The 18,514-nt window shown below is 43.5% G+C and overlaps 1 protein-coding gene across 22 annotated transcripts in view; it reads right to left on the bottom strand.

Annotated features, from left to right (window-relative positions):
• The window catches only part of NRXN3 (neurexin 3), a 1,012,648-nt gene that overhangs the window by 667,140 nt on the left and 326,994 nt on the right, over nucleotides 1-18,514 (bottom strand). For all 22 annotated transcript variants that reach the window (XM_066997130.1, XM_066997141.1, XM_066997143.1 and 19 more), the window contains one exon: nucleotides 17,830-18,213. In XM_066997130.1, the coding sequence (XP_066853231.1) occupies nucleotides 17,830-18,213 (384 nt within the window). The remainder of the gene's footprint in view (nucleotides 1-17,829; nucleotides 18,214-18,514) is intronic.

Genomic DNA, 18,514 nt, shown 5'->3' with positions numbered 1-18,514 from the left:
CAGGAGCAGACACACAGCTTCCCATGCACAAGAGCCACTTCTCTCTTTTTTCGGTATGAAGTGATTCACAGGCTCCAACCCCAGGCTCACCCATGTGCCGGAGAGCACACGGTATTTGCAGGGCACAGCATGCCTGCTGCAGGCTTCCCCCTAAGCATCTGTGGAGGGGCTGCAGGGCAGAGAGGGATCCCCGAGGGGTGGAAAGGCTGGGCGCATGCAAGCGCGTTCAGGAAACAGCATGCTCCAGTATATATTTCACGTCCGTTTGAAATTAAGGAGAGCGTAAAGCTTTTCCCCCAGGGGGTACCCATAGGCCTTTAGCGAGCAGGGCAGAGCGGGCGATGGGGCAGGAGGCCATGGGCCCGGCGCTGCGGGCCGTGCTGGGGCGCTGAGGGAGGCGGCGCTGCCTGAGGCCGTGAGAGGGCAAAGGAGGCTGCGAACGACTCCGCTTCTGCCGGTGGTGCTGGGAACCGCTCGCTGCCTGTCTTGCGAGGGAGTTAGGGCAGCACTCTCTCCTCACGGGGTGAAGAAGGCAGAGACACGGAGCACATCCCAGTGGTCCTCCTGCACAGCCTCTCCGCCCCGCCAGCTCTGCCCTCAGTGCCGCTCGCCAGGCAGGGACCCAAGCTCCTACCTGCACCGGTACCAGTGTGGGATGAGCAGGTATCGATTCGAGAGAAGCTTTTCCTCATTTGCACCTGGAAAAGCTAAAGATCACACCACAGAGAACACCCTGTTTTCTAAAATAAGCAGCTGAAATACTCTGCGACAAAACAGGGAAAAGGGTAGGTCTAATGGATTGGGTTTCTTGCCCACAAGTCTCTTTATATGAAATCTCCAGCACAATTTGAAAGCATTTAGGTGCCCGCGAGAATGCTTTTTGAAGCAGCTTTCTTTCACAGCAGAAACTGAGACAGAAATAGGAGCCAAGCTCCTCCGGTGTCACACTGCAGAACCTCGGTAGTGCAGGAGCACAACCCGACGCCCTGAGTTACCATTCCACCAGCTCCATGCCACTCTTCCACACCTTTTAGGATGCTCCAAGAGCTACCTGCCCCTCCTTGTCCCAGTCTTTGTCAGACAGGCACTGAAAAATTGTCAGAATATCAAGCTGAAATCAAAATAATGAGGAGGTCGATAGTTCCCTTGGAAACTGGAAAATAATTCAAAACCCTAAAAGAAATATCTAAATCTGTAAGGGAAAAAGGACAGCTCTTGACATCACTTGAAACATAGATGGTAAGACGCTATAGATATAACACCTGTTTCTCTTTCAAATTCTGCAGATAAAGAGAGAATCAAAAGGGGAGGAATTGAGGCACAAGACAGTTTTTTAAGATTTCAATTAGCCTTTTATTTGGACTAGGACTTATTTACTGCAGAGTTAAGCATCTTTCATAGTTACAGATTCTCTATTTATATCTGCTAACTGTGCAAATTTCCCAGTTCCCTGATTCCAGACCAGCTGCTGGGCACAGCTGTGCTCCAACAAATGCACCAAAACCAGCAGGGATTGCTGCAGGACTGTCATAACTCCCTGATTCCACCCACATCTGGAAGAGGAAATCATAGCGCTTTTCTCACTCAGTCCTGACACAGCTCAACAGAAAAACATCAATCATACATATATATAAATATATATGTGAAATACATATATATATATACATATACATACATATATATATATATATATATATAAATAAAAGACAGGTCTGAGAAGGTCCCAAGATTTAACACCTTTTAAACACAACACTAGCACATCCACCACGAGGTACAAGGTTGCCAACACAAAGGATACAGGATATAGGTGCACAGTCACTTGCAAAACACTTGGACAGAGCAGAGGACATCCTGGGAGCAATTAGATGTGTGGACAGATCAAGGTACAGAATTGCAAGCAGTTTACTATCCAGCACCAAAGTAACTTTCAGATTATCGGAAAGAAGGGGATGTAAAACAGAGCAACTACCAAAGTGCCTCAACACACTGCAGCTGTAAATCTTTAAGTAGGTTTCAGAGTGTAAATTTCATATTTGTGTGGGTATCAAGTTCAAGGAGAGCAAAGCTGTATCTGGGAGAGAGGACTCGGGCACAGCCTCTACCTGACACGCACTACCTAGATCTATCCCTGCTGTCCCCCAGATACTGCCAGTGCACTGGCTGTTGTGAGCATCATTCTCACTGTTACTGAACTCTTTGCTCTCTAGACATGTCGCTTATTTTAAGGGGATTTTACTCCAAGAGATCGTCCCCTAAACTCTACACAGGGCAACTCTGACCTTTGTCAGGATTTCTTGCTTTTATGCATCAGAACCCAAACTTTTTGTTTAAGATCAAACACAGCACATGACAGAGCAGGACTGTAATGCAAGTGAACTAAATGGCAGACTACTGCCCTTAGTGCTGCCCAACCTAGTCTCCCCATTCTCCTCCTCCCCCTTTTTCTTTCCTGATGAGCAATCTTTGGGAGCGCAGCTGGGCAGTCAGAAAACGCCTCCGTCCTCTGCCTGCCACAAAGGTGCATAGCAGTGAGCAGCACCAACCTCACCTGCTCCTGCTCAGACGCTGCCCACAGAGAACAATCCTTACAGTAGGCTCTCCTGTATCAGCACTTTACTGACAGACCCGGGGTACGCTACGCTTCCCATGTTTCCCTTCCTCATACCACTCTGCGTATACCTCTTCTAATTGGGGTTTGAGTTTTTTCTGGCAACAGCTGCTCCTTACTCTGTATTTGGAAAGAAAAAAAACATCTTTAATAGCTTCCTTTTCTCCTCTGACAGCGTAACATGTCACACACTACTGTTTCCAATTTGCCCAAGCATAGAATTTGTTCCACAATTCTTTAATATGATCTAGCAAAGAAACTGAGGTATCAAAAGTGTTTGTTTTTATTATTTTTACATAATAAATTATTCTACTCTTCCTAATTCAGAATGATTTATTATAATAAGTAATTACATTAAGAATCAGACAAACTATACTTTGGGAATCAGTGTCTTGCATGTTTTATACATTCATTCGCTTTCTCACTAATTGGGAAAAGATATCAAGTTATTAGCGGTATTTAGAAAGAAAAAGATCTTTTGAAGTTGGAAGACGTTTCCAAGTTTTCATTATTCAGAGGAATACATTTCAAAGATCCATCCAAGCTAGAAATAGAAGAGCTAGACAGATCATTCAGCTCCCTTCCCTTCCTTCCATCCTACAAAGCACATTACGTTAAGGAATATAGCAACCTGGCCATACTGTGATCTTGTAGCCACTTTAATTTATAGTGTTTAACTGATGTGATTTCCATCCTTTCCCTGGGGTTTCAGTTACAGCAAAGTAAAACAAAATATCTAAAGCTTACTAACATGGTGTTTACTGTGATACTCATCACTTTCCTTTTTTAATTTAAGCCAGTATTCCACAGTTCCTGTGAACTTTCTTAAATAAGTCCCCTACTGCAGGAAGGCAGTCCTCCCATCAACGTGGATTAAATCATGCTCCCCTCAGGTTATCATTTAACCAAGTAATACACACTGAACTCTTCTAATCTTTCTCTGTAATTCCTCCCTTTGGTCTCCTGACTATATTTCGACTTTTTTTTTCTTCACATTTCCTTCACGTTGGTGGATTTTAGTCTAAGCTACTTGACAGGAGACTCCTTACCCTTTTTTTCTTTAATAGGAAGCAGGTATAGAAGCTTGTTAGGGGAATATACTTTTTATACTCACATTTCTTGAATATATATTTCTACCAACAAAACTACGAACTATTCTCACTAGCATGCCTGTAAGCTAAGTGTCCAACAGCACTTCATTAGTACACAATTTAACTGGTGAGCAGTTAATATTCAGGATTATTATCCTGACAAAGGTCAGTGGGTAAAAGTATTTAAGACTCCCTTCTTCTGTGCTCTGTAAATCTCGCATCACTATTGAGTTAAATATATTCAGCCAATCATTGACACCATACAAAATCTCATCATTTGTTTAGTGCTTCATAAAGGGCAATGAATAATTTTACCTTTTCAATGCCAAAGCAACTAGGAAGTTTTTCCCCTTGAGTGGCTCAAGTGCTACGACATTTGATCTACAAAAGGTTGTTTGTATGCCTCCAAAAAAAAATCCCAGAACTGTGCCTGAAAAACCATACAAGGATTGCATTAGCATTGAAGGTATAGAAAAGTAGCACAAGATAGAAAGCCGCTGCTGTTTTAAAAGGAAATCTTTATGACCTTTAAGGATTTTTAATAAATGCTGGTGGTCTGGGCAATATTGTCCCTTTGGGGATATAAACTCAAATTATTAATACACAAAACCAAAAACTGCACACACATCTGTACTGATGAGAAAAGTAAAATACTATGCATCGTCTAGCAATAATAAGAAAATGAGTTAGATAACACAAAAATAAATATCTATCACTAGGTCAGATTTTCTACCTGTTCCCATGCCAAGAGATGCATTAAGCTCAAGAAAAACCATGAAACTGAAATTCAAAGATTAACTAAAATCGGCATTTTGCTGGTGTTCAGCTTTTCCCATCCTAGCATCTGAAGCACTTAATGACTGTAATGACTGATGATTTTTTCCCCTTGCAACCCTTCTATGACTTATGGAAGTCTCAAATATCTGCTTTTTGCAGCTGTGGAAGAAAAAGCACAAAAAAACCTAACTCGTCTGATGGTGCTGGTAAACCAGAAAGAGAATCAAAAGGCGTGTCTATATTGGGCATTTTTGTGAAGCTCTGAACTAGTTATATCCCATATATGCCAAGGCTTGTTTTGCAAGAAGCCCTGACCAAATGTACCTAATATTTCAGCAGCAACATAGAATTTACATGACACAACCACCCGTGCTCACAAAGCTCACCTCCAGGTACTGCCAACGGAGCAGCAGTCTTGCAGAGCAAGCAGGACTGCGCACACCGTAGAGGTGGCTCTCTGTGCCGGGCGTACTGCGGCACACCTTCTGAACAGCACCTGTGAGGCAGCTTTGCAAAGATTTTGCAAGTAACAGCACAGTCATGGTTTTACCCACGGTCCTGGGGAGATCACTCTCTCTTCTCTCCCTGTCATGTAACATTTCCTGAATGTTTATTTAATCCTTAAGTTATAGTTTGTGCAACTTAAGTTTTGTCTTATAAGCATGTCTTTAATGACTTCCTACACATATTAGTTGTCCCTGAGTCCCCTGGATTCCGGCCAGGCACACAGGGATCGGCAGCTGAGTTAGTGCAATGCAGGATAAGAGAGAGGCTGGCCCATGGGGAGCTGCACGGTAATCAGCTTTTCATTACTGCTTGGCTGAAAGGCCTAAGTGATTCAGCAGTGCTCTTCTGAGTGGGGAAACAGACAAGGAGGAGATGAAGGAACTCAGGTTCTGATATAAATTATCTCCATCCTATCACAGTATAAAGGTATTTATCTCCAGGAACTGCTAATAAAATAACCAGAGACTATATCACCATGTCTGTAGAGGTCTGCAAGTGTTATTTTAGGGACCTCAGACAGCTTTTTCAAGGTGGAAAAAGTAGCTTAGTGACCTAGGAATCTAATGACTAAATTATCTGATATCTTAGATTCAGACATTTAAATCCCAATGAAGTAAAATTCAACCCCCTCAGCCTGAATCTGTGACTAATTACTTCTGTAATCTTGAGTGGGTACCTTAATTGTCTGTGTCTCAGTTTCCCAAAATGTAAAATGGTAATGATACCTATCTCTTTTTGAAAACACTCTGCTTATATGATATTATAACACCCCTTTGTACAGGATCTTCACTTTGCATCCTTATGAACAGTTTAATGTGGGTGACACTTGTTTAGCTTATTCTGATAGCCCAAGGACAGTTAGAGAGGTCAGTAACTTACCAGCTTTCTCCCGGCTATGACCTTGCCTGTTCTCTTTAAGTCTGAAGGCTCTCCCATGGGTTATTTGTATGCAAGGGTATAAAAATTGACCCAAGCCCTGTCTCTGTCTTCCAGAGAGAGAGAGACAGAGAGGATAGTATTGTGATTTGGCAGGTCCCACATTACTGTGGCAGAGAAGACCGTAAAATCTGTCACCACTGTGCAACCACAGCCTCAGCACAAGTGTCAGATGGGTTACATTTATTGCCTGAACACTTCCATCTCACCTCAGTACCGAGCATGTCTCAGTCCCAAACACAAACAAGCTTAATGCCAGGCCCCCGTATCTTCCCTCCCAGTTGTATCAGGGTGGTTTCTCCTTCCTGCCCTGGAGTCCTCCTAAGTAGCCCTTACCCAGGAGTTGCTCAAGTGTGTAACCCAGGAACAGTGGTGAAGCAGGAAAAAAAAAAAAAACATACAGCCACTTGCAGGTGCCCAAACAGATGCTGAGCTCCATCTCCTGGCATGCAGCATCTCTTCTGTGCCTAACGCGTTATTCCCTCGCAAGGGATCCACATGGGAGAAGAGAGCTACGGGTGTCACACAGCTTTGATGGGGTTTTATTGGCCAGTGCTTTGATGGGGCACATTTATCTGGTAGATCTCCACAGCCCCCGGGCCAGCACACCTCCCTAACCTGAGTGATGGGGTGCCTGGGAAGAGCTGACTCACGGCAGAAGGGATGTGGCGGCTGTTTCAGAGCTCCGCCTGGAGAACTTACCGGCTGAGGCCTTGCTGGTGGTGCAGACCAAGGAATGAACTATAGGCAATACGCACACAAAGAAGGGTAAACAATCAACTTTTAACTTTTATGGTTTCTCTCAGAATAAAACAGTATAAAAGGCAATAGATTGGTTTAGCAAATAGTCACCAGCCAGCAGGAAAAGACAAAGGAAAAAAGAAATCACAGCGGTGTAAATCAACCTGGGGAGAAATGACTAAACGAGGGCACTGATTGCTAATCTACATCCTGTCACTCTGACTTTATAAGCAGGTTAGCTCAAGAGGCCATGTGTGAAAAAACAGCCCCATAAAAGCAGTGTCTTTCCTACTCTCATCTGTATTCACAGTGGACCAGGTTTTCATTTTATGGCTGGAATGTTCTTGTTTCTTCTGCAGGTCCATTAGCACTGTGCACGCTGCACAGTCAATACCAATTCCAGCCTACACTTTTCTGCCTTCTTTATTTGGACACAAGTCCTTCTGTCTGCTGGATCCACTACTCTTTGACATCGCTGTTTGTGGTGTTCATTTATGGTTTTTGTTTACTTGTTTTTGTTTTAAGCAACCCAAGTAACTTTGACTTTAAGTAAAAATAAAAAATAAAAGCAAAACCCGAGTGAGCCACTTAAAATACAGCATGATAAAATATTTCTATTTCTTTTTACTCTAATCCCCTTAACCTGAAAGGGAGGCAGGCTATAAAACGACGCAAGAAAAAGATACTAGCCTACACGCAGATTTGTGATGCTCCTTCAGGAATAAGGAGGATGACAGTCTGGGAGAAAAGTAAATCTCCCTGCTCAATCCTGGACAGTTTCCACCCCGTTCAACAAGGTGGCTAACGCCAGCTCCTCCACATCACTGAGGTTCTCCCTGCATCATGCCAGGACTCCTGCAAAGTAGACCGCCACCTATTACCTGTGCTTTTCTTTAGCCACATCCTCAGCACACCAACACTGTGTTCAACAAGAAGAACAGCTGGAGTTATTAAAAACACAGCAATTACCTTGGCTGCAGTGCTAAATCATCCTCTAGAAACGCTTGACAGGAAGGGAAAAGCTGAAACTCTGCACTGGTCAGTCCACAGAGAGGATAGAACAAATATATGCAAATGCAGAATAAAGGAGATTTGCACAAATTGAACTAGAGGGCTGACCACAGAAAATGGAGCAGCAGTGACTTTGGGGGCTTACATCAAAAAGAAACCACAACAGAAAAGAACATCACTTTGGAGTTGGTGATGAAATGGTGAAAACTTGGATGCGCCCCTAACCAGAAGCTGAGCTGTTAGCCTTCCATGTCTAGGAACCAGATCTCCTACGCTGAGGTTAGTGCAAGAACTCTACAGTTTTGTGAGATTGCTTTGTATCAGGAGAGTCTTTACATTCACCTCATTTTACTCTTCAGTCACAAAGATTCATGCCAGAGGTTGTGTGTTTTTTTTTTTTAAGTTATAAAATACTTGAGATGTTTTCTGTATTCTTGCATTTTTCCCACTATTTGGCAAGCATGCCTTTTGCCAGTCACTATTTCAGGGGTAAATCTCGTCCTAACACAGCAGGTGAGACATGCTCTGCTCCCTGGGCTGGGTGCACGAAGGTACCTCATGGCTCTGTCTTCAGCTTTCCTCTCGCAGTCACACAAGCAACAGAGGGGAAATCAGAGCTATAGAAGAGTTCCTCCTTTCACTACTCTACTTTGCAGCTCTACCAAAGACCCAGCAGGTCAGAAAGACTGACCTACCTTCTAATCTCTAATGCAAATACTCCTCTAAGAGAGGAATAAGGCATATAAAGGATAGCTACTCTGCATATATTTCTCATTCTGCGCACAAGCATAGGACTCCCCAAGCTGTCAATCTAACATGCTTTTCAGCTGAGGGCTGAATTCTCATTTTCCATTTTTACTCATTTAATGAAAGGTACCGGATAAAAATTCACTATTTAAAATACCGTATTTTTCTTTTCTCACCAGTTTGAAATGGGGCCTGTGGGTATTGGGGTAGCCAGACTTAAAAGTCCATTTTCACATGAATCCATTTGAATCCTAAACTCTACTGCTTTGATACAACTTCCAAGGGTAATCCCCTCCAACCAATCCTGTCCTTCTGCTCCCTTTAGCAATATTGCAACATAAAGGATTACAATTCTTCCTTCTTCAGGAATAGAAAAATGTTAAGTTGCTCAAAGGAACACAAGATTAGGATGGAAGGAAACCCGTACCCAGAGGGGTCTAGGCTGACCACAAGACGACCTTGTCTTACAGACACAACTTTACAAGTCAGTGCCTGCAGGCCATAAAAAATGGAAGCATCATGAAACTAACAGGACTTAGTATCAAGCTGCTTTTCTTGTACATTCTCCCTGCTTCCTTGCCTGTTCAGTGAGATGATTTTTGCACTAATGTGATGGATATGTCCCAAGTTTTAGGTTTTACCTACTCACCACGTGCAATCATCACAAAGTAGCTCTCAAACTCATATTGAGATTTCATTTTTCAGGATACAGCTTCCCTCTTCTGCACCTTACCTTACCCCCCAGTTTTAACCTTCTTGTTCTTGATTGCGTACCAAAAAAAATGAGGATGCTGGTAAGGACGCAAATAAAGGCAGTGAAAATCATCTTTCCTTTGTGTATTCTTAGGCCCTTTAGAAGAGTGAGTGAGAGTGGTTTAGTTCAGGAGTGTCATACCTTGAACTCTGGTACGTAGCAAGGGATTGACCAGGACCACCCTGTGACCTGGTCTGTTGATTAACTGCATTTGAGGAAAGGCAGAGAAACCAAGCAGATCTGATTGAGCCAATATACACTACCAAATACGACCTTTCCATGCTTGTGGTGATGTCTGTGCTTCTGAATATCCTTTCCATATCGCATAATAGCCTAATCCAATCAATCAGTGTCCAAGGGGTGACTGCCTATCTCCACATGGAGAGAGTCAATTAAGGGAGCATCATGAATGCCAAGTCCTTCCTCTCCCCCTGAGATGAATAAAGAAGAAATGAGAGAGAAAATGAGAGTGCTGTGCCAATGTCTGCCTTTCAGCTTGAAGGCTTCCACGGGGCAAAGCGCAGAGACAGAGAAAGCTAATTTCACAGATAACATCTCCAAGGCCTATACAGTCACTTTAAATACTGGAAATAATTTTTCATGACAAATGAATCTACTTCATCCTGGCCACTTCCATCAAGAAATGCCATTACTTGTAGGGACAACTGGTAGTCTCAGCAGAAACACAAACTGATCTGATGCAAGGGTATGAAAAGCAAAGGGGGTTTTGAAGCCACAGGGACTGAGACCAGCCACTGAGCAAAGACTCAAAGATACCATGCGGTCTGAAGCAACTCTTCCACAAGATGGCATCAGTTTATCTCCAGCTACCTGACCGGTCACAACAGACGTGGTGCATACTCAAAACAAGCAAGCCCATTCTGGGTCATACATCTGACATGTACAACATATGACTACCTGGGAGAGTTAGGATGAGAAGATGAAATAGTATTTCCTTTCTGCGTGGTGACTTATCACTCCAGATGGTTCAAGATTTCCTAAGTTACGTTCGCTCAATACAGTCTGATTCAAGCAAAACACACCTGCTATGATAACCTTTCCTTTAACTTGAGAGTTATCTGAGCAGCATCGTGTCTTGAGTTATAGATGTGGTGCAATTTGTGGTTTGTATTAAGAAGCCATTGGTCTGAGCTGTCATTTATAAAACAGCAGATAAATATACCACTACAGTATTAGTCCTGTAGAAGAGGCCTATACTAGCAAAAGTATAAGATGCTAAAAAGCATTAACTAAACATTCTTACTGATCCACCCATGTAACATCCGTTTTGTTGTTCCAGTGCCCTTTGTAGGAGCTGACGGTGGCACAAAATCTAATAGTTCTGGATGATTATATTTCTTCAATAGGAGGAGCTTGCAATAGCTACACTTAGCAATATACAGCCAGAAACATAGTTTAGAGAAAGATAGCAGAAATTATTTTTCTGTAGCATCAATTAACATATTAAGATGAAATAAAGAGCACCTGGCATACTAACAAATTCGCATGCAGCAAGGAAGGCAGACGTGTCCTTAAATATCAAGAGCATACAGTGATGGAGATGGGATTAAGACAAATGCAAGATAAAAATTCATAACCATATCATTGTAAAATATAGGAGAGAGAATCAGTTGATTTTTATATGGTCTCAGATTTTCCAACTGCTCAGCAGATGCTATTAGATATTGTCACGTCAATAAGACTCTTCAAAGTTCAAGTTCAACAGCCTGAAGACCATGAAATAATCTTTTCCCCAAAAGATGTAATCACCCTGACTGCAGAATTAACTGCACACTTCTGTACTGAGGATATCACAAAGGCATTACAAGGCCATCACTCGTCCTGGTGATATATATTCACAGTGGAGTAGAAAGGCTCACAATATGACTCCACACAACTGGAAGACTGAAATTGTTTCTTAATATTGCTTCTCTTAGGGTACTGAAAGAACTGGCGGAGGAGCTGGCCGAGCCGCTTTCCATCATTTATCGGCAGTCCTGGCTATCGGGGGAGGTCCCAGTTGACTGGCGGCTAGCCAATGTGACGCCCATCTATAAGAAGGGCCGCAGGGCAGACCCGGGGAACTATAGGCCCGTCAGTTTGACCTCAGTGCCAGGAAAGCTCATGGAGCAGATCATCTTGAGGGTCATCACGCGGCACTTGCAGGGCAAGCAGGCGATCAGGCCCAGTCAGCATGGGTTTATGAAAGGCAGGTCCTGCTTGACGAACCTGATCTCCTTCTATGACAAAGTGACACGCTTGGTGGATGAGGGAAAGGCTGTGGATGTGGTTTACCTTGACCTCAGTAAGGCTTTTGACACCGTTCCCCACAAGATTCTCCTCAAGAAACTGGCTGCTCGGGGCTCGGACTGGCGTACGCTTCGCTGGGTTAGAAACTGGCTGGGTAGCCGGGCCCAGAGAGTTGTGGTGAATGGAGTCAAATCTGGTTGGAGGCCGGTCACTAGTGGTGTCCCCCAGGGCTCGGTACTGGGGCCGGTCCTCTTTAATATCTTTATCGATGATCTGGACGAGGGCGTCCAGTGCACCCTCAGTAAGTTTGCAGATGACACCAAGCTAAGTGCGTGTGTTGATCTGCTCGAGGGCAGGAAGGCTCTGCAGGAGGATCTGGATAGGCTGGAGCGATGGGCTGAGGTCAACTGTATGAAGTTCAACAAGGCCAAGTGCCGGGTCCTGCACCTGGGGCGCAACAACCCCAAGCAGAGCTACAGGCTGGGAGATGAGTGGCTGGAAAGCTGCCTGGCAGAGAAGGACCTGGGAGTATTGGTTGATAGTCGGCTGAATATGAGCCAGCAGTGTGCTCAGGTGGCCAAGAAGGCCAACAGCATCCTGGCTTGCATAAGAAGCAGTGTGGCCAGCAGGTCTAGGGAAGTGATTGTGCCCCTGTACTCGGCTCTGGTGAGGCCGCACCTCGAGTACTGTGTTCAGTTTTGGGCCCCTCGCTACAGGAAGGACATGGAGGTGCTCGAGCGAGTCCAGAGAAGGGCGACGAGGCTGGTGAGGGGTCTGGAGAACAAGTCTTACGAGGAGCGGCTGAAGGAGCTGGGCTTGTTCAGCCTGGAGAAGAGGAGGCTCAGGGGCGACCTTATCGCTCTCTATAGGTACCTTAAAGGAGGCTGTAGAGAGGTGGGGGTTGGTCTGTTCTCCTACGTGCCTGGTGACAGGACGAGGGGGAATGGGCGAAAGTTGCGACAGGGGAGTTTTAGGTTGGATGTTAGGAAGTACTTCTTTAACAAAAGGGTTATTAAGCATTGGAACGGGCTGCCCAGGGAGGTGGTGGAGTCACCATCCCTGGAGGTCTTTAAAAGACGTTTAGATGTAGAGCTTAGCGATATGGTTTAGTGGAGTACTTAGTGTTAGGTCGGAGGCTGGACTCGATGATCTTGAGGTCTCTTCCAACCTAGAAATCTGTGATACTGTGATACTCTTCCTTTACAAGGCCCACCTTGGCTGTGCTGTCCTTACTGGCTCTAGAGCGACATATCATGCATCTTTGGGAGCTGTTGGGATGTTAGAACAGAAATTACCCGATGGAAGGCAAGAAAAGGAGGCAAAGATGGAGACTACAAAATCTGTAGTTAGAAGCTGAGTTTGCATAAAGGCCTGAGCTTAATATAGTTGAGAAAAACAACAGTTAGAAAACCAAACAGTAATCTTTTATACTAAGACAGATAGTTATTATGGAGAGATACAAGGGAGTTAAGTACTAAAAAAAAAAAAAAAAAAAAAAAAAAGCACAGGCCTGCGTTTCTTGAGAACTGTGTACAGTGTATGCCACAGTAGTAGCTGCTTGGGCCAGCCACTGAGGGAAACAGCCATGTATTACAAACAGATTGATGGTAAGTGAGAAAATGAACTTCTCACACAAATGCCCTTAGCAAAGCTAACATGCCTCAGGTCGTATTGGATAGAGACTTTACTATGAAATTAGTAAGGTGTAAATGCAAATGGGTGTGAAGGGATTACTTGAACTTTTTCCAATTTCAGATTGCATTTTTTTTCTGCTGTTTAGAGACATTCTGGCAAATTGTACAGCAGGGACCCACCTGGCACTAGTAAGTTAATGAAAAAATGAGTTGTGGAATAGACCTTCTGATCTCTAACATCTTGGATTTTATCTCATGAAATCATAAAAATTATTCTGATATTTTGACTTTCCTGAAGTCTTTGAATATTCGAGATCCAGCTGGGATTAAAAGCATTAAAACGCTGCAGCAAAGGCTTTTCTCCTGATACTTCCAGCACCCCTGGAAACCATCAGTCCTGTAAGAAAATCTATTCTCTGCAGTTACCTAGCATAACACTGTAGACTTGGAAGGACTGGACTGTCTAAAAAGCATCAACATATTTGAGTTTTTTTTGTTTTGTTTTGTTTTTAACAAACCTTCAAATCTGTAATCATCATCAAATATCTTCACTAAAACAAAAATGAAATCTATGCTGCTACCTGTGCTTGAGACATCAACGGATGCAGCACTTAAACCATGTAGTAAATGATTTTGTAGCATTTCTTATTACCAGTAATTTTACAGCATCCCAGTTTATTGCATACATAATGGGCAGATGTTTGTTGTCATTAAACTGTTCTTAGCAAACATTGCCATAAAGGTACTAGGCAGATAATAAAACTGAATGTGTAGCCCTGTGCTCAACATCAGCATTGCCAACAGCAGGTACATTGCTGTTCACAAACAGTGTGATGCAAAACACAGAGAAAGCCTGGTTTGCTGCGGATTTAATTGCCCATCTGTGAGCAAACCCGAACAGGAAAGGACACTGGTTCCAGCCCTGGGGAGAACTGGAATGGGATATCTTTGTCTGCTGCAATAAACACTGGGTGCAGTTCAGCAAATGCGAAGAGCTGGAACAAGACTTTTCTTTGTTACCTGGAAAGGACTCCAGGTATGCCAGTTCTGAACAATTACCTTGAAAGGCTTAAAATCTAAACTTCAGTGTCCTTTATTTCAGTCTTAAATGGCTGGCAGTCTCCTATCAACCCGCATTTTCTAGTCTTATTAGTATACTCCTCATAATAAAAGAAAGTCCAACCGAGGCAATTAAGTAGGAGCAAGCATTAAGAAGTGAGTGATGAACAACATTCAATTTTCACATTTTCACTAGCCTAACACTATCTGATTTTCAGTAGTCTTTTTCTATATGACCTTGTTCCTGGGCTTTTGGCTTCTGCTAAGTTTAAGTAGAAGGAAAACATTGCAGGGAGCTTTCAGGATCAGCAGAACAGATCCCAATCACCCTTTGGAGCTCATGGCAACTTCACTGCAGCTACGGGAAATAGCTATGTGAATACAACACACATTCCTCTCCTCCTGCTTGTTTAACACCAAAGCCTTGGGGTTCTTTTCAGAAAAAAAATCTGTGGGTTGTGAGGAGGTACTCTGTTATTACAGCAAGGAAGCACATCACGCTCCATGAGCCAGACTTCAACTTCCATCTCGAGTACTTCCATTCAGTGCAATTAACAGGGGGCTGCTGTGACCTGATGCCATGGCTGATGTCGAGTACTAACAAATTAGAAACTAAAGAGCACAGAAGACATTAAGTACCTTAAACCACTAAAGAACCTTCATGGCAGCTGAACCATTCCACGTTTTCCCGTTCTCCTGCCCGTCTGTATCAGCCCTCCAGCCGTTCTTGCGGACAGACTTGCAACGCACCCTAATTTCTGCTGGGTTCAGTATGAGAAGGTATTTCACAAACAACAGGAGGAAACGTGCTACCCATTGCATTTGAGGATCCTTTTTTTCATCTCTCACAAAGTTCACCCTACGTCTGATGCCTTTATTCAAACTAACTAGCAATAAGGCAGACCTGAAGGAACAAGGTATTCTAAAATAGAGACTTCACTGCACTGTTCTCTGATATTCCTATTCCTTCTAAAACCCAAGTATGCAAGAACGACTAAATACTATGAGGAGTACAGCTCCAAGCTTTTTTTTTTTTTTCTAATGCCTGACACATCACAACCCAAGGCCTAGCAAACTAAGTACAATATATACTTGCAGTCATAATAACTTCTATCACATCCAATTCTCTGTGTCTGCCTTTTATTTCTGACAAACCAAAAAAAAACTCCTTTCATTTTAGGAGTTTCTGGCATGACTAAATCTTGCTCTCCACCATGCTTACTTTAATCAGGTATAACAGGAGCTCGATGAGCAGGGTGAGGCAAGGAGATCATAACCACATACATCTCAGATGCAGGCGCAACGCCATGTGAGGACATGTTATTGGGAAGTCCAAGTGTCCTCATGAGAGGACATCTGGGCAAGGGTGGAAGAAGGGAAATTGTTCTGGGGAAAAAGATGGGCATTTGGCAGGAACAGAGAACTCTGTAATATGAGCATTCACAAACTAGGAAGAGTAGACTAGAAGGGACTCAAAGCATCATTTAGAGGAGGGCTTGTGTCCTATCTGTCAGCCTCTTTTCTATCTTCTTTGCTTTATGCCCCCCACCCAAAACAAGACATGATCTCTTTTGTCAATCTGGGAGCCTTGGCAGTTTGGCACTCAGTTCCTCCCTAGCACCTTCTGGAGTGCAGCAGTAGTGAATTATCAGACCAGGATCTCAACATAATCAATGAAAGGAGACAAGGCAAATCAACAAAAGGAGGCAAGCAGATCACATAATTGCTTTGGATTTCTCCTGAGAAGCAACTACCTCCTTCCTCTGACTGCACAGGGAACTTCGGTATTTAGCACAAGTCCTCATTGCCAGGTCTCTACTTGTTCTTAATCTTAGAGTACTTATCAAAGCTATCTAAAGAAGGAGATCAGAACACTACTCTAATTGAGTTCATGCCACTTGCAAAGCCAGCAGTCATCCCACATCTTCTTTTCCAACCCTGTGCACAGCCACACCACCTTTCCCTTCCAACAGCTACTGGGGGATCTTTGACTTTGGAAACCTGTCCGAAGGCTGCAATGTTTATAGTGGTTCCAAAATGCTCTTCTCACATGATTTACAAGATTGACACACTGATTTAGACCAGGCAGCAGAGAAGCATTACAGAATTATGATCGAGAATGGGAAGCTCACTTGCCACTGGCTACAGAGTCAGGCCAATACGATTCACAAGTCTGTGGCTGAGAAGACCTCTGTCTTCCAGAATCATCTAATCCAATGTAGTCTGTAAGAGAGAACTGCTGAGCTGACATTGGCATAGCCAATGCACATGAATCTTATGACGCGACGTTTTCACCCATGTCCCCACAGCACGGATGGCAGTGTTGACGCTTCAGCTGTTTTAAGGACCACTGGCAATTAACTGCAATTGCTGCTTAGGGCAGCATGCTGCAAATTGCTGGCTGTGAGAAGCCTTATGAATGATCACAGATATTCTGCAGTAAAGCCTAAAAACCCTACCCAGTCTGTCAAAAGAATTCTACTCATTAATAAAAACTCCCTGCAAAGAAGAAAATCCTCTGGAGAGCAGATGAATTACAAAATCTCAAATCTGCCTAATATTTTGTGCGTAGCGCCTAACTTTCACAGTGTTTCTCTTGGGTCATACAGTACTGTGATCTACAGTAAAAAAGGAGTAGTGGGGAACACTGAGTGGAAAAGTAGCTTCTTACATATTTATGGCAGAAACTTAAAAATATCCAAACTTCCAACTCTGAGACACATGCTATAACCATTATGCCATGGTGCCAAAAAGGTAGTAGAAAGAATGTGTTGAAAGCCCTAAGATTAATAGGGCTGATGGTTTATAGTTATTTCTTGGGTGTACTGTAAGGGCAGCTCAGCCAGAAAGAAGTGTTAATAAGCACCTATTGAACAGAAAATTTCGTTTCAATACCAGTAAACAGTCTATAGGAAGCATGTTATTTTTTAAGTGATCTTAGCACTGCATTTTTTTTAACTGTTCATTCCAAGGGTGTCACCAGTACACTAAGGACAACTATTAATGGAACCACCTGGTGTTCAGGAGTGTACAGCTCAGACATCTTACATTACTGAATTCACTTCCTTGTGGTCTAGAATATATACGTGTGTCTGCCTGTACCAGCCATACTCTTGCCTCACATCTCCAATCAGATGTCTTTACAATAACATAATGATAAGGGGCAGAAACTCTCCCACCACCTCCTACAGATCTGATTTCATCAGAGTTGAACTTGGAAACATGTTGCTGTTAACACAATCCCATTAGCTAGTTCTACCAATAAACAGCCATCACAGAAATCCTACCATGTAAAAAAGAGGAATACTAGACAGAACTGGGTACGTCATGTTTCATGCAAGAAATATCACAATAATCCAAAATTACACTTGATAACGTTTCCAGTAATATGCCTGAAACTTGTCATATACAGCAGGATTGTCTGCCTTAGAAATCCAACTGTACTCAGCCGAAGTGACCAGTAGAACCTGAAGAAAATGACTTAAGAGTTAGGGAGTGAAGTGGCAGATGAAGAAGGTAAGTTCATGAAATGAAAGTGGAAAAAGACTGGAAAGAAACCATCTGAGATGAGAGCTTTCTTAGTGTAGGGACCGGAACTCAGCACTGGGAAGACCAACATGGGCAGGGGAAAGTATGGTGGAACCACTGGATTTTGTTCTAGTACTCCTGCACGCCTTCAGCTCTGCATAACTGAGGTCAGAAAACTCAACTTACCTCGCTCACATGTTCTACCCCAATAGCCAGTGCCAGTGCAGTCACAAATGAAGCGGTTCCAGCCATCCTTGCAGACTGCATTATTCTTACACGGGTAGCTGTCGCATTGCTTGGTGCTCAGGCGGGAGCAGGAGGACTTAACTCCTGCTGCGTTCTGCGCCTCTGCCAGCTGCCGGATGTTCTTGCTTCGTCCGTCGATGAACAAGTCTCGGATACAGCCGACGTAGCCATAGTTCAGCATTGCTGTCCAGAGCTCTGTGGGAAGGATGAGTCCTGCCCGGTTCTCTGGCAGCCCACCCAGGTACATGTCGCCTTCCAGATCTAGGATCTCACTCTCCCCACTAGCAGTGAATGGGGTGCGTCTGCTGTTCACTGATATAGTACCTAAAAGAGGAGGATAAGGAGACATCAATCAATGCTTTAACTTACAGCCTCAGTCTAGTTCATTTCTTCCAATAAATAATTGAATGAGGTTTAAGGTTCAGTGGAAGAAAATAAAGATTCTTCCCTGCCCAAACACACTCCTAACAGAGACAGTGATTCTTACACAGCTCCCTGTCCGCTTTAACCCCAAGCCATAAGTGTTTCCATACAGTGACTGGGTCAGCATGTCTGTACACCACCTTGTAACATAACATCACAAGCTTAGCAATGCAACAGCTAAACAATAACATGTAAAACCTGA

This window comes from Anser cygnoides, chromosome 5 (genome assembly GCF_040182565.1).
Source record: "Anser cygnoides isolate HZ-2024a breed goose chromosome 5, Taihu_goose_T2T_genome, whole genome shotgun sequence".
Lineage (NCBI taxonomy): Eukaryota > Metazoa > Chordata > Aves > Anseriformes > Anatidae > Anser > Anser cygnoides.
The sequence above is the reverse complement of the archived record's forward strand: the minus strand, read 5'-3'. Positions and strand labels throughout refer to the sequence as shown.